The sequence below is a fragment of the Homalodisca vitripennis genome, chromosome 5 (assembly GCF_021130785.1).
Source record: "Homalodisca vitripennis isolate AUS2020 chromosome 5, UT_GWSS_2.1, whole genome shotgun sequence".
Lineage (NCBI taxonomy): Eukaryota > Metazoa > Arthropoda > Insecta > Hemiptera > Cicadellidae > Homalodisca > Homalodisca vitripennis.
Genome location: NC_060211.1, coordinates 170958867 through 170980820, shown reverse-complemented (window position 1 = coordinate 170980820; position 21954 = coordinate 170958867). Strand labels below are relative to the sequence as shown.

At 32.2% G+C, this 21954-nt stretch overlaps 1 protein-coding gene across 1 annotated transcript in view; it reads right to left on the bottom strand.

The window, feature by feature from the left end:
* LOC124363157 overlaps positions 1–21419 on the bottom strand; it is a 205933-nt gene extending 184514 nt beyond the window's left edge. Inside the window, exons 1-2 of the mRNA XM_046818297.1 lie at positions 21008–21419; positions 9742–9844 (exon numbers count right to left, since the gene is read on the bottom strand). Of these exons, the coding sequence (XP_046674253.1) occupies positions 9742–9844; positions 21008–21144 (240 nt within the window). The 5' untranslated portion in view covers positions 21145–21419. The remainder of the gene's footprint in view (positions 1–9741; positions 9845–21007) is intronic.
* Between the last annotated feature and the right edge of the window lie 535 nt (positions 21420–21954).

Here is a 21954-nt window from a genome sequence, read left to right as displayed (position 1 = left end):
TTATTGTTAGAAAATTGGTGAAGAGATCTGAGAGACCAAAGTGGATCATTGGGGAAGTTCTCGACAGTAGGCACAGGTTACAGGAAGTAGGAAAGGGCCTCCTGAGTCCATTATCAATATTCCAACTCCTTGCGGCTCACCATCCTAACACACTTCTTAGCTTTCAGTCCAGAAAGACTGAGGAATGTAAATCTAGAATTTGTAACCCAGAAGAGAGACTTGGTAAGATATTAAAAACTGCAGACCATCCAAGCCATGGGGTGTGCGAATTGGAAATCGGAGGAAATGTTACTTTTAAATTATTTATTTGAAAAATTATCATCATTATATTTCATCAAGTCTTCTCTCTGCAACACAGTTTACCATCTCTTCAAATAGAGTATTTCAAACTCCTTTTTTGGAATATTATTGATTCATGCCAGATAATGTGTTGATAATCTATTGCTGAAAAGTAACCATTCAACCGGGTTTTTAAATTATTTTTATTCTTTTTCATACAGAAATGTGCAAATACTGGTTCCAATACTAACATATTTTTAATGTTACATTTCCCAGGGTATATTTACAACAGATTTAAAAATATTTAAAACCCTCTCTTTTGAGTAACAGTGGCCTACACGCATGTGGTATAAACTCATCTGCATATTGTCCTATGCTAACATATACTTTTCCGATATTCTCTAAACCTAAAGCATTTGAAAACATTGTTCGTAGTAGGCTTCAAACTCTCTTAGAGATAACAAATGTCCTAACACCTTTTCAATGTAGATTTAGGTAGAATGTTATGCACATTTAGGTAGAATGTTATGCACATTTAGGTAGAATGTTATGTAGATTTAGGTAGAATGTTATGCACATTTAGGTAGAATGTTATGCACATTTAGGTAGAATGTTATGCACATTTAGGTAGAATGTTATGCACATTTAGGTGGAATGTTATGTACATTTAGGTAGAATGTTATGCACATTTAGGTAGAATGTTATGCACATTTAGGTAGAATGTTATGCACATTTAGGTAGAATGTTATGCAAATTTAGGTAAAATGTTATGCACATTTAGGTAGAATGTTATGACACAAATAACACGTTATCTGCTGAAAGCATTTGCCCTAGAGAAAATTGAATCTTTTGTCGACTCCCGTGAACACACCTTAAGACTATTCTGTGATTTAAGTATAGCCTTAGACGTAATAAACCATTGCCTCCTTTTTGAAAAACCAGAAAAATATGGTACGCGTGAGTCTTTGTTGGGTTGGTTTAGGTCCTTTTTTATTGGTAGAGTCTAATCCGTTCAAAAACTTAATGAAAACACATACCCTCCAAACTTTACAGGTCTAAAGGTTATAGAGTACTTCAAGGCTCTGTGATTAGCCTTTATTGATTCTTTTGTACATTAATTACCTTCCCTGATCATCAGAATAATTGCGTTGAGTGCGTTTTCGATCAATTGGATTACTCAAATTGGCTCCTATTTACCTAATGGATATTTTAAAAATAAAGTTTTAGGGTTTCTTATTCACACTAAATATAAAAATTATCACTTTAATGACAGATTGAGACTTTATTTAAAACCTGAGTAGTTTGGGTCAAAATTGTAAAATTGGCACCCGCAACATATATAACTGTTTACGATCTGAATAATTTTGAAACCCATTTAGGAGCCCACTTCGTCGAGTTTTTATACATTCTTTAGGAGATTTTTTTATGGCCTGTGTGAAACTACCGGCTAAAACATTCTTTGTGTATTTTGGTATCATAACATCAGGTTTGGATACCATACTACCAAATTATAATTGAAAAAAACGTGTATTTACGTGCAATTATGTGATTTGTAGCAATTTTTCATTTACAGTACAGATTGTTCCATATGATGTGTCTGAAATCCTAAGCGATTATCTTATCCCAACATAGTGAAAAATGCGATTCAAAAATTCTCGAGAGCAACTGAAGAAATATAAAAAAGTATTTGTTTTCATGGAGTACCTATGTCAAAGTCCGAATATATGGGTTCGAATCTCGAGTTTGTCAAATTAATGTAAACAACGAAACATTATACACAATTTTAAATTTCTTCATAAACCATACCCTTGGTAAAAACGAAACAACTATATCCTTCCATTTTAAAATTACGTCTGAAAAGCTGTGATAAGTTTTTTACGTATACAATATACAGTTTTACAGTATGGACCTTAATAAATGCATTTGTAAAGATAAAAATGTGGTTTTATTTTTTGTTTTGACAACAAGCCCAGATTTATTTTTGTACGCAAGATGATATATTTTCAAGGATACCATTTACTATTCAAAACCTATATTTAAAAATTCTAAATTATAAAATGTATCATAATATTTTTAAAGTATGATTATTATTGAACAACTCAAATAATTACCAACAAACATCAATTGTTGCAGTTCCATGAACAGTTGATTTTAATTATACAGATGGTCACTATTCATAAAACAGATGAATAAACAGGAATAAAGGTAATGTTGAAATAACGAAGATAACTTTTCTATCGAAAGCTTCAAAAAACAAAAAAACTGTACAATATTGGATGTTGGTATTTTTCAAAATAATTATTAAAAAAAATTATAGTAATTATTAGTTTATTCTGTCAATATCACAATACGACCGATGTATTGTTAAGCAATGTTGTTTGTTAGTGAAAAAGGAAAGTTGAGTTTCTTTTGCCATCTATATTTTGCACAATTTTATTGCTGTTCTCATACAAAGTTCCATAACCGTTATAAACAAAGAAAGTTATTATCGTGCTTTGTTTTGTAACGTACATCGATGGTGAATGCTTTATTTAATACGAACTTACCCAATGTGCAAGATAGTTTTAGAAAACGTGTAATGCTACTTTTAATGTTATATATTTAAGCTATAGACTGTCTTTTGAAAATTACTCAAAAGTCAAAACAAACAGAACCGATATAGTTATAAAAATGTATCTGATACCAAATATTTCAACAATTTCATTACAATTCCAACGGTACTTATTTCCTCGAAATCTGACAATGCATAAGCGAGCACGACCACTTTAAAGGTACACTTGCACAATCCGGAAACAGCGAAAAGATTGTCTTTTGAAAGGCATCAGCTGTTTTCTTAGGTTATAAAAATTTATAAGGAGTCCAATATTTTGAAATTGTTATAAAACTTACAACGGTACTTTTTCAACAAAATCCGTCAACGCATAAGCGAACGCGACCACTTTAAAGATACGCTTGCACAAGCCGGTAGCGCCAAACATGTCACAGTTGAGAGGTATCATTTGTTTGTAGTTTCTGACTTGTGCAAGCTATTATTTGAGTATTATCGACTCAACTAATACACACTGTCGGTCAGTCTTTGAAATCTACAGAGGTGCAGTCAATTGATGAATTGAATCCTAAAAATATCAAGGTAACGATCTTCTAACAGAAACAACACTGGAAGAACTCTGGAGAAAAGCAATGACTATTATTACCGTACAGCAAACAATATTATTTAAAATGCAATTTTCAGACTTGAATAAGTTTCGTGCCGGTGGAAGTTTGGCCTAATCCAGGTAAATCTCCTAATTTAATTGCTTCATATAGACAAATCGGTCTTCTTCTACCATTACTCTCAAATATGTTTGAAAATACGTTTCTCAAGCGAATAAAACCAATAAAATTGAAAACATAATCCCGGGCCATCAGTTTAGCTTCAGACAAAGGCATTGAAGTAAAAGTAAAGTGAAGATGTCTTATTTTACCAGGCGAAGTTAGGGCTAAGACACCCTCTCTAACACTTAACCTGGGGACCAACGGCGTAAAGGTGACTCCCGAACCACTGCCGGGCAGGCGGGCTGCTTGCAAGGACAGGATCGTTCAGCGGTCACCCATTGGTAAAACGGATGAACAAGTTCATATTGTGGTGAATGGAATAAGACAATTTCTAAGAATATTTCAGCGGCTTTTTGACAATATCTGGCAACATTGGCTGTTGCTTAAAATCAAAGCACTTTTTCCACATTCTTATAATAATATTATGAGATATTACCTGCTAAACTGAGATTTTCAGGTCAAATTTCACTATGCCATTTCAATTTGGATTTAAATTGCATTAGTTCCACGTGGTGTTATATAGCCTCCTTGTGATGCACATTGCACCCGGGTAATATGCCGACCAACTCAAATTGCTTTTAGTCGGCATAAAATGAATTTGAAGCTTACATGGAACTGAGTAATTTAAGTTATGGGGAACGTGCAACTCTGTTTTATATATATTTATAATTACCATACAATATTTCTTAATTCCTGGGATATTGCAGCAAAGATTCTTATTTTTTTACAGATTTAAAAGTTTACTCTTGACTATAATTATTTAAATACAAAGTAAAAGGATACTAAATTTATTTAGTTTAAAATAAATTGTATGTCTATAAGAAATGAGGAATTTTTAAATGTATGTTACTACTAATAACATATGTAATAAGAAGAGATTTTAAACTTAAATACAGTTATTGCAAACCTATTTTTAATTGGAATAATACAAATAGCAACATAAAAAATTATGATATTAAAAAAGTATCTTTATGTTGATGTTAGCGTAATTGATAAAATGTTATGGCCTTACCTTTTTACCATAATATTACAATAGTTTAAATGGAACTTAGAACATTTTTTATTCTAACGCGAATATTATTACAGCTATAAAACAATGCAAATAGAAAATTTGTTGGTTTGCTAAGAAAACACAAGTATGTGTAATGTAGTTTATGTTTGCATTTGAAAATTTTGAGATACAGAAATATTTTATTTTTATATGTAAAAACTATATTATAACGTTCCCTTGTGGGAAGTTAAGAGGGAAATTAAGTAAAAGATTTAATAATAGAATATCGTATTTTTATTGTTCATATTACATATAATATGATTGGAACATAGTAACAATATTAATGTCAGTATACATTTTAAAACCATAGATAAGGCATAGGTTAAAAACACCAAACACTGCACTAAAGTCTAACAGATAATCTGGAGTACAATATAATCAAAACTAGTAGAATGCTTACTCCCCAGTATATTAATTTAAATTGTAATTCTCCACCAGGAAGGATATATGTTTTATTTAAAAAAACTAAAAAAATGTTGGCAACTTAAAAAAACTCGGAAGATAGTTAAAGATTGTTTGATCACCCCATATAAGATCTGAATCTATGATAATACGAAGAAAAGATATTGACTTTAAAATAGGTACTAAATTTCCTTCAAAATAATACTATTGCCATTCTTTGAGTTACATGTAAGGAAAGGGACAGAATTAATTTAGTCCACATTCAATACGAGATTATTATGTTAGGAGTAGATTTAGAGAGGTGCTTTTCAAATTCAAAAGACCTTGATCTTAACAACAATTGTATCATCAACTTATTCTATCAAAATAATGATCATCAACATAGTATAGTAGTTCTAGTAGACGTAGTAACAAAGGCAATGATCCGAGGACTGAATCCTAGAATACACCAATAACTATTCTCCAATAAGTAGATATAACTATAAAACCAGAATAAACAATTTGCACACATTGCGGTCGTTAACGAAGGTAAGAGTTCATCAACTCAAACGGAATACCGCTTACACCACAGGCCTTCAGCCTATCAAGCAGCAAGCAACGATATACAAGGTCAAAGGCTTTTTCTAAATCACGATGATACTTAAACGATGATTTTGTTCATTCATCGCTAAGATTAAATGTATATTAAGAGTATTAATGTTTATAGTAACAAGATGGTTTTCCTATAAAATTGATTGTCAGATATAAATCAACATACGTACATTTTATCGAAATCAAAATTTCGATTTTTAAAACTTTTACCAACAGCTAGAATATAGAAATTGGTCTGTAATGCTTGAGACACTTTTTACCGCCATGGTTAAAAATAGCAACACAAGCTGGGTTTCCTATAAAATAGAATACCAGATACAAATCAACATACATATATTTTATGAAAATCAAAATTTGGATTTCCAAAGATTTTACCAACAGTTAGAATATAGAAATTGGTCTGTAGTTCTTGAGACACTTTTTACCGTCCTTCTTAAAAATAGAACAGAACTCTTAAAGGATTTCAAAACCAACTGACGAAGGAGTGATTGCAGATGAAACTATCGTTTGATGAACCCTGGTGAGATGTATGCGTCACAAGAAAAGCTACGGCAGGGGTTAGCGGAGATGAGTGGGAGGACGCCTTGGTAGATAGCCGAACATCTGAATCAGGCGCCTCTCCAAAGCTCTCCTGATGGCGATCTCACGGGTCGTCACTTTTCTGAAGAGACAAAGACAGTAAATTGATTTAAATAAAAGCTAACTAAAAAGAATATTAGGTGGGAGAGACGAGCCTAGCTTCTTCTGAGTCTCTGATGGTTCTGTTCCCTGCTCTCCTGATTAGCCTGGAGAGCTAACAGTAGCATAACAGACTAATACTCTTTAATAGACTAATAAGCGGGCTGAAGTGATTAACTTTGGCAAGTACAGATATATTTGAGGGCGTGAAAGAACACAAACGTAGGCTAACTATAAATTCTTTTTGTAAAGTTTCCAATGGACAATGAATGATTTGAAAGGGTAACAGGTGTTCAAAACTTCTGTAGTACACTCCATAATGATTGTAAAGCCATCGGTTGCTGACCAGTCTTGTCTGAACCCACTTGGGGTTGTCCGAGAGGACGTTTAGACTTTCCAAACAGTAATTAAGTTTATTAAAACTACGTGTTTTCATGTCTTGACTGATTGAATAGTTCAGTAATGTATTATTTCATAACATCAGATTTTGAACATCTTCTGAATATAGGTATATTTTAATTCGACTGGTAATAAACCTTCTCCCATAGATTGGTTGATCGAGAAGTACAGGAACTGCTAAACGAGTATGTAAATTGATCTTAATGAGTACCACCCAACAACATACAACAATATTTTTTAGTTGTAAATTTCATGAGAAATATTAATACTAATTTAAAACAAACACTCAAATAATATAAAGGCCTTTCGTACTCAGTGAGCACATCATCAGACCCACATAACTGATGTTATGCCTAAAAGGCCTAAAAAATAAACACTTCTTTATTGAGGCAAAATTAGGACCATATGGTCCTTTTTTACATTTAACCTCTTTAAAAAAATAAAAAATCTACTTACAAAAAATACTAAAAAATATACTTTTTGTGTGGTTTTAGGCCTCACAAAAATAATAAACCTATATTATTGTAGTGTGTCTTTGAAATTAATATCTAATTTCCAATAAGAAAAGAGCTTCAAGAATGTAGAAACATTAATGTTATTACAAATATTATTTTATGGACTAACATCTTTCTTGTAAACTGTTACAAAGTAACTGTTTTCTTTGTAAGTTGCAAGTTTTGTATTAAATATATCCCTATTTACAAAATGTTTGCTAAAATTAGTTTCCATTCGTGCTTAATTACGTTTTTCTAATTATTAGGATTTTAACTGCTCCATCTCCACAATCTGCTGAAGCATTCTAAATTCGGACCTCACTATTGGACATAGGTATATATCCTACAGTATAATTTTGAACAGTTAAAACCATGTGTCACTGATTTTTAATAGTGTTTTGTGTGATGCTACTACAGGCGAAAAACTGAATTTAGGTTTTCGTTTTTAATTTGCAGATAAATGTGTAAAATTGAGTTAGACTAATTTAAGAAAATAATTATTTCAAGCTTCTATTGTTTCTAAATCTGGCAGTAGTTAATGAATAAGTGCATTCCATTTTCAAAGTTGGATGTCTGTATCAGCAGTTTGTGGTAGTAGTTTATGCGGTTTAAATCTACAGTGATAATTTTGTTTATGTGTTTTGTGATAAACAACAGAGACAATATCAAAAAATTATACAAAATAACAAAGGAGTTCATTAGCTTAAATCGTTCTTTTATCATTCTATCGCTACACAAAGTACATGACATTCTTGCTTTAAAATGTAACGATTACTTATTAGTATTCTCTGGTTAATATGAAGAGAAGTAGAGTAGATTTTTGTAGAAAATACTATCAGACGTCCAAATTGAACCAACATTACCAATATTCATTCAGAAAGAAGGATTTCAAAGGCCCTAATATAAGTCACCGCACCCGTCGGATCTGAACTCTTATCTAATCGTAAGAAGCAGATAAGGTCCAGTTGAAAGCTATATCCGTCTGCTTATGCTACTATTACGATTATGTTGCGGCTTCAATGCCAAGCAATTCTAGAGATACGAAATAAATAAGAGTTAAGAAAAGAATACAATTATGGTATAATTGTAATGATATTTGCTCTTAGGAAAAGTTTTATACATTTTTTGCGGCACAAAGCCACATATTTGTACGTATACAAAGTTGTGGAAATGTTTCCTGCTATACGCGATGACATCGACAATTGACTTAGTTGGCTGCCCACATAAAAAATTTCCGTATAAGAGTCTTCCTTTATCAACTAATTAAAATTTGTGTCCTTTAGTTTGTATTTCAGAGGAAAGTTTTATAAGAACCTTTGCTGCAATGTCTCATCAATTACGAAATATGGTTTATACTGCAGAGATTGTGAAGCACTAGTGCTTACCTTTAGTAAATACACTATCCAAATAAACATTAGCTTTTGTATAAACGCGTCAGTTGTAAGAGTGATAACAAAGTTGCAATGTCCACGCGACAAGAAGCTCCCATGATATGAGTTTGTTTTTTAGATCTCGAGGGATGCTTTTCTTTTCTGAATTGATATCAGATCACGTTGATGATTTCACAAGAGAAAGTATCGATCATAAATGCCACTGGTCATCTACGTCTGATGGGCCTACCCTGCATCCCTGTTAGGAAAAATAACATTCATCGAAAGAATACCTAAATTTACGCTCATACTACGTTAGCGCTTCAATCACGATGGACAATGCAGATCACCCATTTTTGCACTGATATGTACCCGTGTAGATACCAAATGGTGATCTGTAATAAAAGTGAAAACGGAAGTCAAAACCAACTCCATAATGAAACGAAATAAATTCACAATAAACAATGTAGGACAACGAACATTTCCCATATCCTTTTTGGAATAACCTACAATGATGTTGACGTAACACCTAAGTTTTACTGTTCATATCGTGTTGAACATTCCTTAGACAAATACAGTCCTGAATATTCCGGTCTCACTGTTGTGGAGAACCATTTTCAGTCAATTCGGTAAGTAAGAGTAAAGTAAAGTAGAGTAGAGTAAAGTAAAGTAAAGATTTCTTATTTCACCAGGCGAAGTTACGGCTAAGAAGCCCTCTCTAACACTTAAACTGGGGGACCAACGGCTTAAAGGTGACTTCCGAACCGCCACCAATGACTGGTCAGGCGGGCTGCTTGCAAGGACAGGATCACCCATCCAAGCAGCAGCCACGCTCGACGTTGCTTCATCCGGTTATCTTGCGATAACTTTTGTACCCGCTACACTGCGCCATTGGTTTATCATCTGTTGACTGAAGATGGCTCTCCGAAAAGTTTCAAGAATTTCCTGTTGTAAGTAATTTTTCAACGTAGTGTGAACCGAAAAAGTTTTAGCTAGTTCTGACACCGACTGCGTAAACTTAAGATCTAAGATTGTTTTGTGCTGTTTAATTTGTTATTCTACCGAGTTGCTTTAGTTATCTAATCACCACCCTCTATATGATTCACGAAGCGATAAGATACTTTCACTGGATCCTGTTTATGACAATATATGGTAGACCAACCTGTCTCTCAGCCGTCAATTCACACTTCTCGCATTTGCAGTCCATGAACTTGCAGTAGCGTTTGTGGCCCTTCAGTGGCAGAATGACCTCATGGTTCCTGCACCTGCAACAACACCAAATCTGTAGAGGCCATTCAATCCATACAGTACCGTAAATGAGTAAAAAAAGAGACAAGAGAAGAAAAGAAGAATTGGGATTTGGGAGAGAGGAAGAATGAGTAATGTAAGTATGAAACAGAGGACAATTTGTCGAGTCTTGTTTTCTTTGAAATGCCATGTTAATTAAAGATTTCCCACATAACCACATGCTTTTATTTTTATCTACAATATTGTCGTATTGTAGATTTTCCAAAACACATAACGTTAAAGCAAAAGTGTTTTTGATGGTGGAAAAAACGTGGAGTATTTGTTGCAGTTAATTGAAAACTAATACAGCAGAATAGATTGAACTAGATTGTGAAGAGCGGAAATTCCTTAATGGTATGGTTCTGAAACGCCATGAATATATAATACTTAATGAGACAATGAGTATTTTACAAACAAGAATTTTTTATACGTCCAAGCTAAAAAAATTTAAACCTCTTAAAACACGAATAGCGCAGTATATTTATTGGTGATCACACATAAGGCGACCAGTCACCTAGTGTAGCATCACATAGTGATTGATGCTATAAAAATGAGTTCGGTGATGACTTCACATACCAGACAACCGGTCTCATAGCACCACATAATCTTTGATGTTGCAACAATGAGTATGGTGATGACTTCACATACCAGACAACCGGTCGTATAGCACAACATAATCTTTAGTGCTGCAACAATGAGTTTGGTGATGACTTCAAATACCAGACAACCGGTCGCATAGCACCACATAATCTTTGGTGTTGCAACAATGAGTATGGTGATGACTTCACATACCAGACAACCGGTCTCATAGCACCACATAATCTTTGATGTTGCAACAATGAGTATGGTGATGACTTCACATACCAGACAACCGGTCGTATAGCACAACATAATCTTTAGTGCTGCAACAATGAGTTTGGTGATGACTTCACATACCAGACAACCGGTCTCATAGCACCACATAATCTTTGATGTTGCAACAATGAGTATGGTGATGACTTCACATACCAGACAACCGGTCTCATAGCACCACATAATCTTTGATGTTGCAACAATGAGTTTGGTGATGACTTCAAATACCAGACAACCGGTCGCATAGCACCACATAATCTTTGATGTTGCAACAATGAGTATGGTGATGACTTCACATACCAGACAACCGGTCTCATAGCACCACATAATCTTTGATGTTGCAACAATGAGTATGGTGATGACTTCACATACCAGACAACCGGTCTCATAGCACCACATAATCTTTGATGTTGCAACAATGAGTATGGTGATGACTTCACATACCAGACAACCGGTCGCATAGCACCACATAATCTTTGGAACTGCAACAATGAGTTCGGTGATGACTTCACATACCAGACAACCGGTCTCATAGCACCACATAATCTTTGATGTTGCAACAATTGACTTCAAATACCAGACAACCGGTGATAGCACCACATAATCTTTGATGTTGCATGAGTATGGTGATGAGTTCACATACCAGACAACCGGTCTCATAGCACCACATAATCTTTGATGTTGCAACAATGAGTTTATGGTGATGACTTCAAATACCAGACAACCGGTCTCATAGCACCACATAATCTTTGATGTTGCAACAATGAGTTCGGAGATGACTTCAAATACCAGACAACCGGTCGCATAGTACCACATAATCTTTGGAACTGCAACAATGAGTTTGGTGATGACTTCAAATACCAGACAACCGGTCGCATAGCACCACATAATCTTTGGAACTGCAACAATGAGTTCGGTGATGACTTCACATACCAGACAACCGGTTTCATAGCACCACATACTCTTACCTGTAAATCGCGAGAGCGGCAATCCCCTACATTAAGGAACCAGTTTGGCACTGATGTACACAAATGTCTCTTTCATCCTGTCGGCGAGTTTTTGAAAGGGAATTAATTTAATTCGTGACAAATATTGTTTTAGATATTTTTAAATAAATGCTCAAGAAGAGGTAGCAATGGTCTATCATGGGATTCTTACTATTTCTTCTGTACGTAAATAATTTTCCATGAAATATAAAAGACTAGTGATGAAACTTTCACTACTTTCATTGAACTCTAGCCACATTTTCTCAATCTATGTAGGTTACAGAAAACTGTACAAATGATAAATGCTTTTTAAAAATCGCGTAACATTTTAACAGCATTGAAATAACCGTTCTCCTAATTCCCAATAAGTCGTTTTCCAATTAGAAAGGAGATATTTTAATGAGCTTGGATGCGAAGATTGCGAAATTTTAAAATTAACGTTTTCAATCTGTTATAGGCCTTTACCGTCGAATTACATAATTCGAATGTACATACATATAAAAGTACCATTACAATTATTTGATATATTTTTCAACTTCTCTAGTGGACTTAGGAAACTGTGTTCGTGTCATAATATGGTAACTCCAAAAATAAACATGAATAAGCGCATGTTCGCTTCAGAGCCTACTGCAAAACGTCAGCCAATTTGCTAGATATATTTTATTTCGCATCATCGCACATTACATCTGCACATTGGCCAAAATCAGTTGTAACCAGTATAAACTGTGAGGTAAAATGTGGCAAAATGTGTACTATGCTGCTGAATGAACTAGCGTAATACACAATTTACGTATACATAAATTAATAGAATGTGGGAGACGCGTAAACAAAGAATTTATTTAATCTATTATTTTTTATATCAATCTTATTCACTTTTATTTTAGCAAAGCTCAAAAAATTGAGTAAATATTGATTTTCAATATGTTAACTATGATGGACTGGAGCTCAATTAGTCAACCGACGCGTCCTAAGGTTTTACACACGTTTTATTGAATAAAACACGTGTTAAATAATGATAACAGTTAGAGACACAGTAAATATATTAAATGTAACTGTTACAATGTCACTGTTATCTTTAAGGCGGACTGTCAATAATGTATTATAACTTTATATCACATTAGAACGTGGCGTGGTCTAAGTAATGAAAAGAAACTTTGTAAACTGAACTTCACATAAAATAGAGATTTATTTCAACTTTATTGTCATTTCTTTCCACGTTGACCAGCGTAAAGTGAGGATTTGTTGAATTAAAATTAGATTAACGCGAATGCTACTATAATAGATTCCTTTAAATTTCTGTAATATATACCTGTAACACTAATTTTTAGAGCTGTACTCTCGAGAGACCATCTAACGATACAACTTTTTGCATAACGAAGTACATAATGGATTGATATTTCCTTGTAGTATGGTGTAGAGAAGCAAAGCGGCCGAATAAAATCGAAAACTAGACATTCCAATAAGTTTCGTAAATAATAACAATCAACAGAATTTACAAGGGGCTGAACCAATCATCAATGGTACTAGGTCTAACCGTCGAATAGCGCTCATAAATACATTAACTTCTATAATATTTGTTTTTTTGAAATAACATCCAAGCATACGTTGTGGTCAAATATTTACTTCAACAATCGATTAAAAAGAAAAAACGTTTATAGTTGGTATGGTACGTAAACGTTTACTGGATATATATATATATATATATATATATATATATATATATATATATATCCAGTAAATGTCAGACTACATTGTCTCTTATATCTGCACTTCTAGCAGTTACCCGCTCCTTTGCACGCAATTTAGTAGGCGTTGCACGTGTATGACCACTACTGGTTTGAGTGAATTTTATTTCCGACGCCAATGTTGAGTTTGCCTTGTCACGATCAAGAAAATACGTTAAAAGTATATGTTTATGGATATTCTAATTCACTTTGTTAGATAGTAACATTATCTTTTAGATCAAATTCTTAATATTTGATTAAAATGCATAGCTAAAAGTACGTTAACAATGACACTACGCGTTTGTTTCTTTTTTATCTGAAAAATATTGTTAATATTTTAGAACATTTAGAGCTGGAATTAGTACATTAGTTAAAAAAAACAGTTCAGCGAATTTTCATTTAGCATAGTTATTGCCGACTGCTTCAAAGGGAGTCTTAGGTGTCAAATTCTGACCATCTTGTGTTTTGGGATATTTTTTAAAATAGATAAGTACTTACCTAATCACTGAAATCTGAAACGACGTTAAAAATATTTTCACTCACTATAAAATGTAAACAAATTTAAAATAATATCAACAATGTTTACACAGAACAGTTGATAATATTAGAAATGCTCTTTTATTTAATATTTAATAAGTGTACCTTTATATTTGGAAAATACCAAATATAATTTTATGATAATTGTTTCAGTAAATGGCCTTGTTATCCTAAACATTTAAGCTAAATTGGGTATAATCTAATTTATTAGATTTTAGGATATTACTTTATTTATAAAAAAACACATGCAGACATACAAATGGGAAACTAAGCTTCGGAGACCCATGTTCATATGGTGAAATATATTTGTCTTGACTTGAGCAATAACGTGGTATACCTTTGTCAGGAGAGTTACGGGACACCATGTATAAAAGATACGTCCAATATAGTTATTTAAAATTCTTCTCGTATTGTTTCCGCTTCAGTACATACATTTTCGCGTGAAAAAATAAAAATAATTCATCTTCCTATCTTCCACATTGTAAGAACATTTAAATTATATTTATAATACACAAAAATATTCCAAAATCAAATGCTCCATTATATTAATTTGTGTAATTGCTGCCTTTAGTCAAAATAATGTTTATACAATTATTTATAATAAGAGTTTATTTATAAATAAATAATATTTATAACTCAGCTTTATTTATTCCGCCGTTCAGACCGAACTCCATAATATTTGTAGACAGTTTTAATTTTAAATTGATTATATACTTAGAACTTACGGGTTAGGCAATATACTTCCTAGATTATAGACGCTTAGATTTCGAATGTTTAATAATGTAATAATAGGGTAAATGAAATGAGCAATAGATACAAAAATATTTAGTTAATCTAGATTGTAAATAAGTTGTGGAATCGGAATCAATTAAATGTCAAGAGTTTAACTTTAAGGTACGTTATGTTAGCTTAAAGATTTTAAATAGTTAATTATCTTTTTCATAAAGTGTTTTGTTTTCATTTAATAAAAAAAAATCTGTTTTATCAACTGTCCATTTTATAACTTTACTCTTCATATAGCAGATGATACTTCTTGTACTTATTTTAGTATTTTATGTTATGTGGATTATTATAAACAATTATGATAATGATTGAACAAAATCCGTCTTAGAACTCTAATTCTTTGGTAATCTGGCTGGAACTATTCTGTCTACATTTAAATACTTAGATTATTCCTAAATATTTCCCACGTTATGTTCTCTAATTCTCCATGTAAACTTGTAGATTACTCTTATGGAACGGTGTAAGAAAAAGTAGCTCCAGTAAACACGTTTCTTCTCTTCACTTTACTTTTATTCAATTTTTTGTGGTTTCCGTCAACAGTTTAAATTAGACCAGTATAATTTTATACAGTAAATATTTTATTAGATATTACTTTTTATGGTTTTCAATAAATATTAACTTTAAAATAATAAATATTAAGAAATAAACACTTATTGTAAAAGTTTAAATTTGTTGTTCTATAACAGTATTAAAAGTTCTACACAAAAACCGTTTAGATTTTAAATATCCATGTAACACTCGTAATTAGAATAGGTCTAGTATTAGATCAGACTAAAAACAACTATGAATTTTACTACTTATATAAATATAAACTCTGTGTAAATTTAATCAAATGTGACCGAACCAAAGTCATTAAGAATGAGTCTTTATTTATTTTTAATTCTAACAAATAATACAAGCAAGCTGTCTGAATATTTTAAGATGTGTTTATTTATAGTGAATTCTGTTTTTACTATTAGCCAAAAACACTTAACGTAAATATATCTACAAGCATTGATAAGAAGAGATTGTGCAACATTCAATTGTAATCAACAATATTAATCATGTACAACATGCTTAGAGGGTGAGTATTAGAAAAAACTTTCAAGTTAATTTTCAAAACAAAGTTAATGAGCTGTTTATAAAATGGATTATGTTATGAGGAATGGATTTTTAAGTTAATAAATAGGCAAGCAAGTGATATAGAGTATAAACATGTTTTTGGTGTGCACTTTTTGCCTGTATTAACTAAGATAGCAGTAGGTTGTTGTTTGTTGTGATATATGTTGCATTTATTTTGTTAATGCTTACCGATAATTTATGTTAGTCTTTGTTATGGTTTTTATTATATTTATTATTGTTATTTTTATTATTATCTTTAATTATATTACTTATTATATTGATATTGGTTGCTAATAAGCTGGATTTTGTTTGGACTTTTGTTGTACATGATTAATATTGTTGATTATAATTGAATATTGCACAATCTCTTCTTATCAGTGCTTGTAGATATATTTACGTTAATGGTTCTTTCGGTTTTTATTATATTTATTATGATTATTTTTATTATTATCGTTATTGGTATTACTTATAGTATTGATATCGATTGTAATACTTTGGTTTTTTTTTATTTGGATGCCACGATGATAGTTTTTGTGCATAATTAATGATATTGCCTTCTGCCATCCGTGTAATATACAGCTAATGTGTAATTTTTCAAAATATTGAATGCATATTGTGATGAACTCGCATGTAATAGGATTCCTTTAAATACATAAATAAATAACAGTCACTAAACAGTTTTATATTATCATGTATATAAAGTAGGTATAATGTATTTTTAAGTGCATTGTTTTTCAATCCCCGATCCAGGGGATGCTCGAAAAACATCACTAATATGTGAGATTTCAAAACAACTGGTTCTGATTTGATATTTTTATAGCGAAGACGATTATTTCGGTTAATACAAAGAGAACCGTCGAAGGACCAACATAAGTGATTGGTTTACATCTCTTTGGCGCACAGTGTGTTTTTATGTTACACGAGTATTCGTTTCTGAATTTTATACATATTTGTATAAAATGCAGTTAAAATTAAATTTATTACAAAAAATTATAAAAAAATGACAATTGTTTTCAGTACTCGATCTGAAATTTAAAACCATCCCCAAACGGGTTAAGGAGAAGGTTAAATTATTTCAGTAACGTTCCTTATTTTTATTCCGTTATTTCACTTTTAACTTACAAAAACAAGTCTAAGTACATATAAATCTGTTGTAAATACCATATATCTTACGGAGGTGGGCGTATTATGATTATCATGGAATTGCAACTGGAATTATCTACGTAATTTAAACTTCAATATTTTAAATTAAATGGATAAATTACAAACAGTAGTACGGTAATGACATAATATAATTTCTAAATGGGATCTACCTAAAAATTATAGTTATCTTGTTTTCAAACTACAGCGAAGTGTATTTGGTAAAAAAATATGTATTTTTCTTAAACGCTCTTTTTTGTTTTTTAATTGATTAACTATCGTGCAACCACAAAACTTGATGAAAATATATAGGCCTACTAGCTCAATATTTTTGTGACGAAAATATGATTTGATAGCAAATTCCCATGATGTTAATTAAGACCGTCATTAAATGCAATAAAAATAAATACATACCAATTTCGTTCTGAAAATAGAATACGAGTATCTATGGGACTTACGCTCTAATACGTGTTTGGTAAGAGCATGGAAAATTTTAAAACAAAAGACCAAAGTAGGCTAATATTTTGCGTCTGGAATAGAATGTGTTTGGTACCCTGAAGTGCTCTAGGAATCTTACATCATATTAAAAATTACATATGTACTGACTAAAAAATGTAAGTATAAATAATACAAAAAAGATTGCTGTCAGAGTGAGTATAAATTAATGTTATGGCCTAAATACTCTGCCAGCGACTGATCTATAACTACAAAACGTCTAAGTTTATAAGAAAAGTAAATAGTTACAAATCAACATTACTGGAATGTATTATCTAAGATAGTGGAAGGCAAATCTGACGGTACAACTAGATTTAAAAATACGGTTACCATCACTAAAGTTATTATTAATATTTGTTACCTAACCTCAATAAAAATGTTCTAAGAGTAACCTTTATCCACATATTTCTATATGAATTATATATGTTTGTTCATATCTATTGCTTTATTGAAAATCCAAAAAAGGGTTGTTTTGAAAAGCACTGATTATGATCGAGAGAAAAATATTGTATGGTAATAAACTTGTACAGGAGTGGTAATTAAAAAAACAAATGGTAACTGTTACGGCTCTGTTTTCCCAACCAAAGACATATATGTTCAGATCACTAAAAGACTACTTTTTGTAAATGTGTTCAATTACTTTACGGCAAATTAGATATATATGAATTGTGAAAGAAAAATATTTTAAAAAATATAAAAATGACGAGAATTTGAATCTTTGGTAAAAAAATATTGAAGTACTAGAATGACTCAGAAAGTGTTATTGCATTTGAAAAACGTACACGTTTGTTTCTGAGCGCACAGTAATTTGCAACAAAACGAGCATCTTTCTTCTTACATGCTATAGTTTACAACATAGTCTACGAATAAATAAAATTACAAAAGAATAAACTTTTAGAATAGCTGATGTAATGAACGAACAATTAACATTACAGTGTTTGGTTTACACTGGTAATTCTATGGTTGACAGAGTCTCTGATACACATATGAAGACGATTATGTACTACTGGCAAATACGAGATAAAACTATCGCTCATAATATACATAATGTATTGAATGTATTTTTAAACAGTCCTTATATGTAAATTATCGATTCTAGTGACAAATCGGTAAAAATAAGTCCTTCCGAGGAATTTCAAAAAGGCAATAGTATTATTTTCAAAATTGAACTGACGTGATTAGGTATTGCAATTTAAAGCAAAAAATATCACATGTACACATTTTTTAATCACCAGTGTAGATTTTGAATAAATACAAAAAGATTTAGAATACCAATAAACTGTAATGCAACAATTTGTTATTACAATTTTTTTTAAATTCCTTATTGTGTTACATGGCTTTTATTTCCAATTTAAACAAATTTACATGCAAATACAAATTTAAACAAATGGAAATTTAAGTGATATAATTTTGATATTTATAAATAATAAGTATTCGGGGGGGGGGAAAGGGAGGTGATTAAAATGATTCCCAACTAATTTTACAATATTCTCTTCAATTGTTTAAGGAGTAATTTCTTAGTAACATCTGTTCTAAGCTGCATTAAATCGTTAAAGAATTCCTGTAAAAAACGGGAAAATTTTTCCAAAAAACGATACCAATTTTAAAGCCAGTTTGGGTATTAAATGAAGAGTTTATAAACTCCGTGAGTTAAAAATAATGTCACTATTCTAACCAAGTGATTATTATTCTCATCGTTATATACTATTTTTCTTACACTAAAGGAAACATTGCATACACTGACAATAATTAACACGGTATGGAAGTTACATTTTTTTAGTCATATTAATAAACAGGTAAACACTATTAAGGTTTGTTATTTGTTGTTTTATATATTAAAATTTATACAACGCGATAACAGTTGGTAATGTATTGATAATGGAACACATTTATTGCGTTGCTCATAAACAGTATGAGTACAGTAAAATAAATAGTAGAACTTTTTAATGTAAAAGCACTTCTTGATTATTTGTAAATTGGCTTCGAAATTTGTTCAAAGTGTTGTTGATTTCGCCCTGCAGATGTAGCAACAGTAGTTTTGATAATAAAATTTAAAGTTTTTTCATTTCTTATAAACCGTTCACAACATTGTAAGCCCTGACAACTCATCAAAAGTTCATAAATTTGTATGTACTTTGCACTGCAATTTGTTAAAAAATGTATATACACTCCCTTTTGCAAAAGTAGCGATAGCACCTTTTGCAAAAAATCTAAAGTTTGTTTATTAATTATGCATTTGTAAACTGTATAAAACTTTGTAAAACATGAATGAAAACTGATCAAAAGTTCTTAAATTTGTATGTAATTGTCACTGAAATTTGTTTAAAAAACTTTAGTACACTCCCTTTCGCAGAAGTAGCAATAGTACCTTTGATACTAAAATCTAAAGTTTCTTTATTAATTATGCACTTGTCAACTGTAGAAAACTTTGTAAGACATGAATGACAACTGATCAAAAGTTATTTAGTTATAGTTAAAGTACATTTTTATGTACTTGGCACTGCAAATTGTTTAAAAATAGTTATCTACATTCCCTTCTGCAGAAATAGCAATAGTACCTTTGATATAAAAATTTAAAGTTTGTTTATTAATTATGCATTTGTCAAGTGTAGAAAACTTTGTAGGACATGACAACTGGTCAAAAGTTCATAAATTGTTAAGTAATTGGCACTGCAATTTGTTTATAAAAGGTATGTACATTCATTCCCTTCTGCAGAAGTAGCAATAATACCTTTGATATAACAATTTAAAGTTTGTTTATTAATTATGCATTTGTCAAGTGTAGAAAACTTTGTAGGACATGACAACTGGTCAAAAGTTCATAAATTGTTAAGTAATTGGCACTGCAATTTGTTTATAAAAAGTTATGTACATTCCCTTCTGCAGAAGTAGCGACAGTACCTTTGTTATTAAAATTCAAAATGTTTTCATTATTGTAAACTGTACAGAACTTTGTAAGACATGAAATCTCACCAAAAGTTTATACATTTTTATGTAATTGGCACTGCAATTTGTTTAAAAAAATATATACACTACCTTTTGCAAAAGTAGCGATAGTACCTTTGATATTAAAGTCTAAAGTTTGTTTATTAACTATGCATTTGTAAACTGTAGAAAATGTTGTAAGACATGAATGACAACTCATCAAAACTTCATAAATTTTTATGTAATTAGCACTGCAATTTGTTTAAAAAAAGTTATGTACACTCCCTTCTACAGGAATAGCTATCGTACCTTTGATATTAAAATTCAAAGTTTTTTTTTTCATTATTGTATGAAACTGTTGACAACTTTATAAAACATGACATCAACAATTTATAACAATTTATAAATTAAAATTTTCAAGCGTGTACAATGACAAAAAAGTTTACAATTAATTGTTTCAAATAAAGGTTGCAGTATTCGGGTAAAACAGCGATCGTTTTAAATTTCAAGCGAAATCAGCGGACAGATAAGAATATTTTAGTTAGCCTACTGAGATAAGAACTGTTATCAGCCACCCCCTCCCCCAAGTAGAGCGTACCTCGCGCAGTTCGGAGGGGTGCGGGAGTTCTGGTTGGGGCTGGAGTTGATCCTCTCGCCCATGTTGGAGAGAGACGGGGTGTACGAAGGACGTGAGCGACTCGTGGAAAGATCCAACTCGATGCAGCTGTTGCCCATCGGATCAGAACATCGCCCGCGGGTCCGCGGTCGACGACTGAGGAGACCGGTGCAGTTTGCGACTGGACACTGATAAGGTGATAACGCCGCGCGACTTGCAGAGCGATTACTGTCGCCGACTGCCACTGCACTGAGTGCACAGAGTGAGAGAACCGTTAAAGCGCATCGAGTCAAGAGTGCAGGCCGGCCGCAAGCGAGAGAGTGGCGCGGCTGGCGGCTCGGGGGGGAACTGCACACCGAGCCAGCCGGTTTACGACTTCCCCCGCTGCCGTTGTCGAGACTGATCATAAACATCAAACTGTCACTCAGACAGACTTTAAAAATCGCAAAACCCTCCTCCTCCAGTCACGTGATCATTGTGCACAGCCCCCGTGTGACGTCACCTCGCTATAAAGCTGCACTTTGCACGCGGATGCTAGACCTACCGCCGCGCCCCCAGCACCTTCCCCGTCAGCCATCTTGCCACTATGGATTCTATTCGGTATAACATGTTTACAATAGATTTCCAACCCTTGTTCGTTGAAGCGAAATTACCAAAACTCTTACAAACTCGAAAAATTCTCACCAAACCGTAGTCGAATATATTTTAAACACTATTGGAGTTGACTTATCAGTTATCTTTTAACCCAATAATTAACAGTTTCGTCTAAAATAAAAGACCTTTATAATATAACTCCTTTTTGCAACAAAATGTTTACAACCACGTCAACTATTTTGTGACTCCGTTCTTCTTTTCCGAGCAGCCCTGTCCAAATTTCCTCTTGAGCCAAACTAAAAATACATCTTATTCCAGACATTATTCAGCACTCG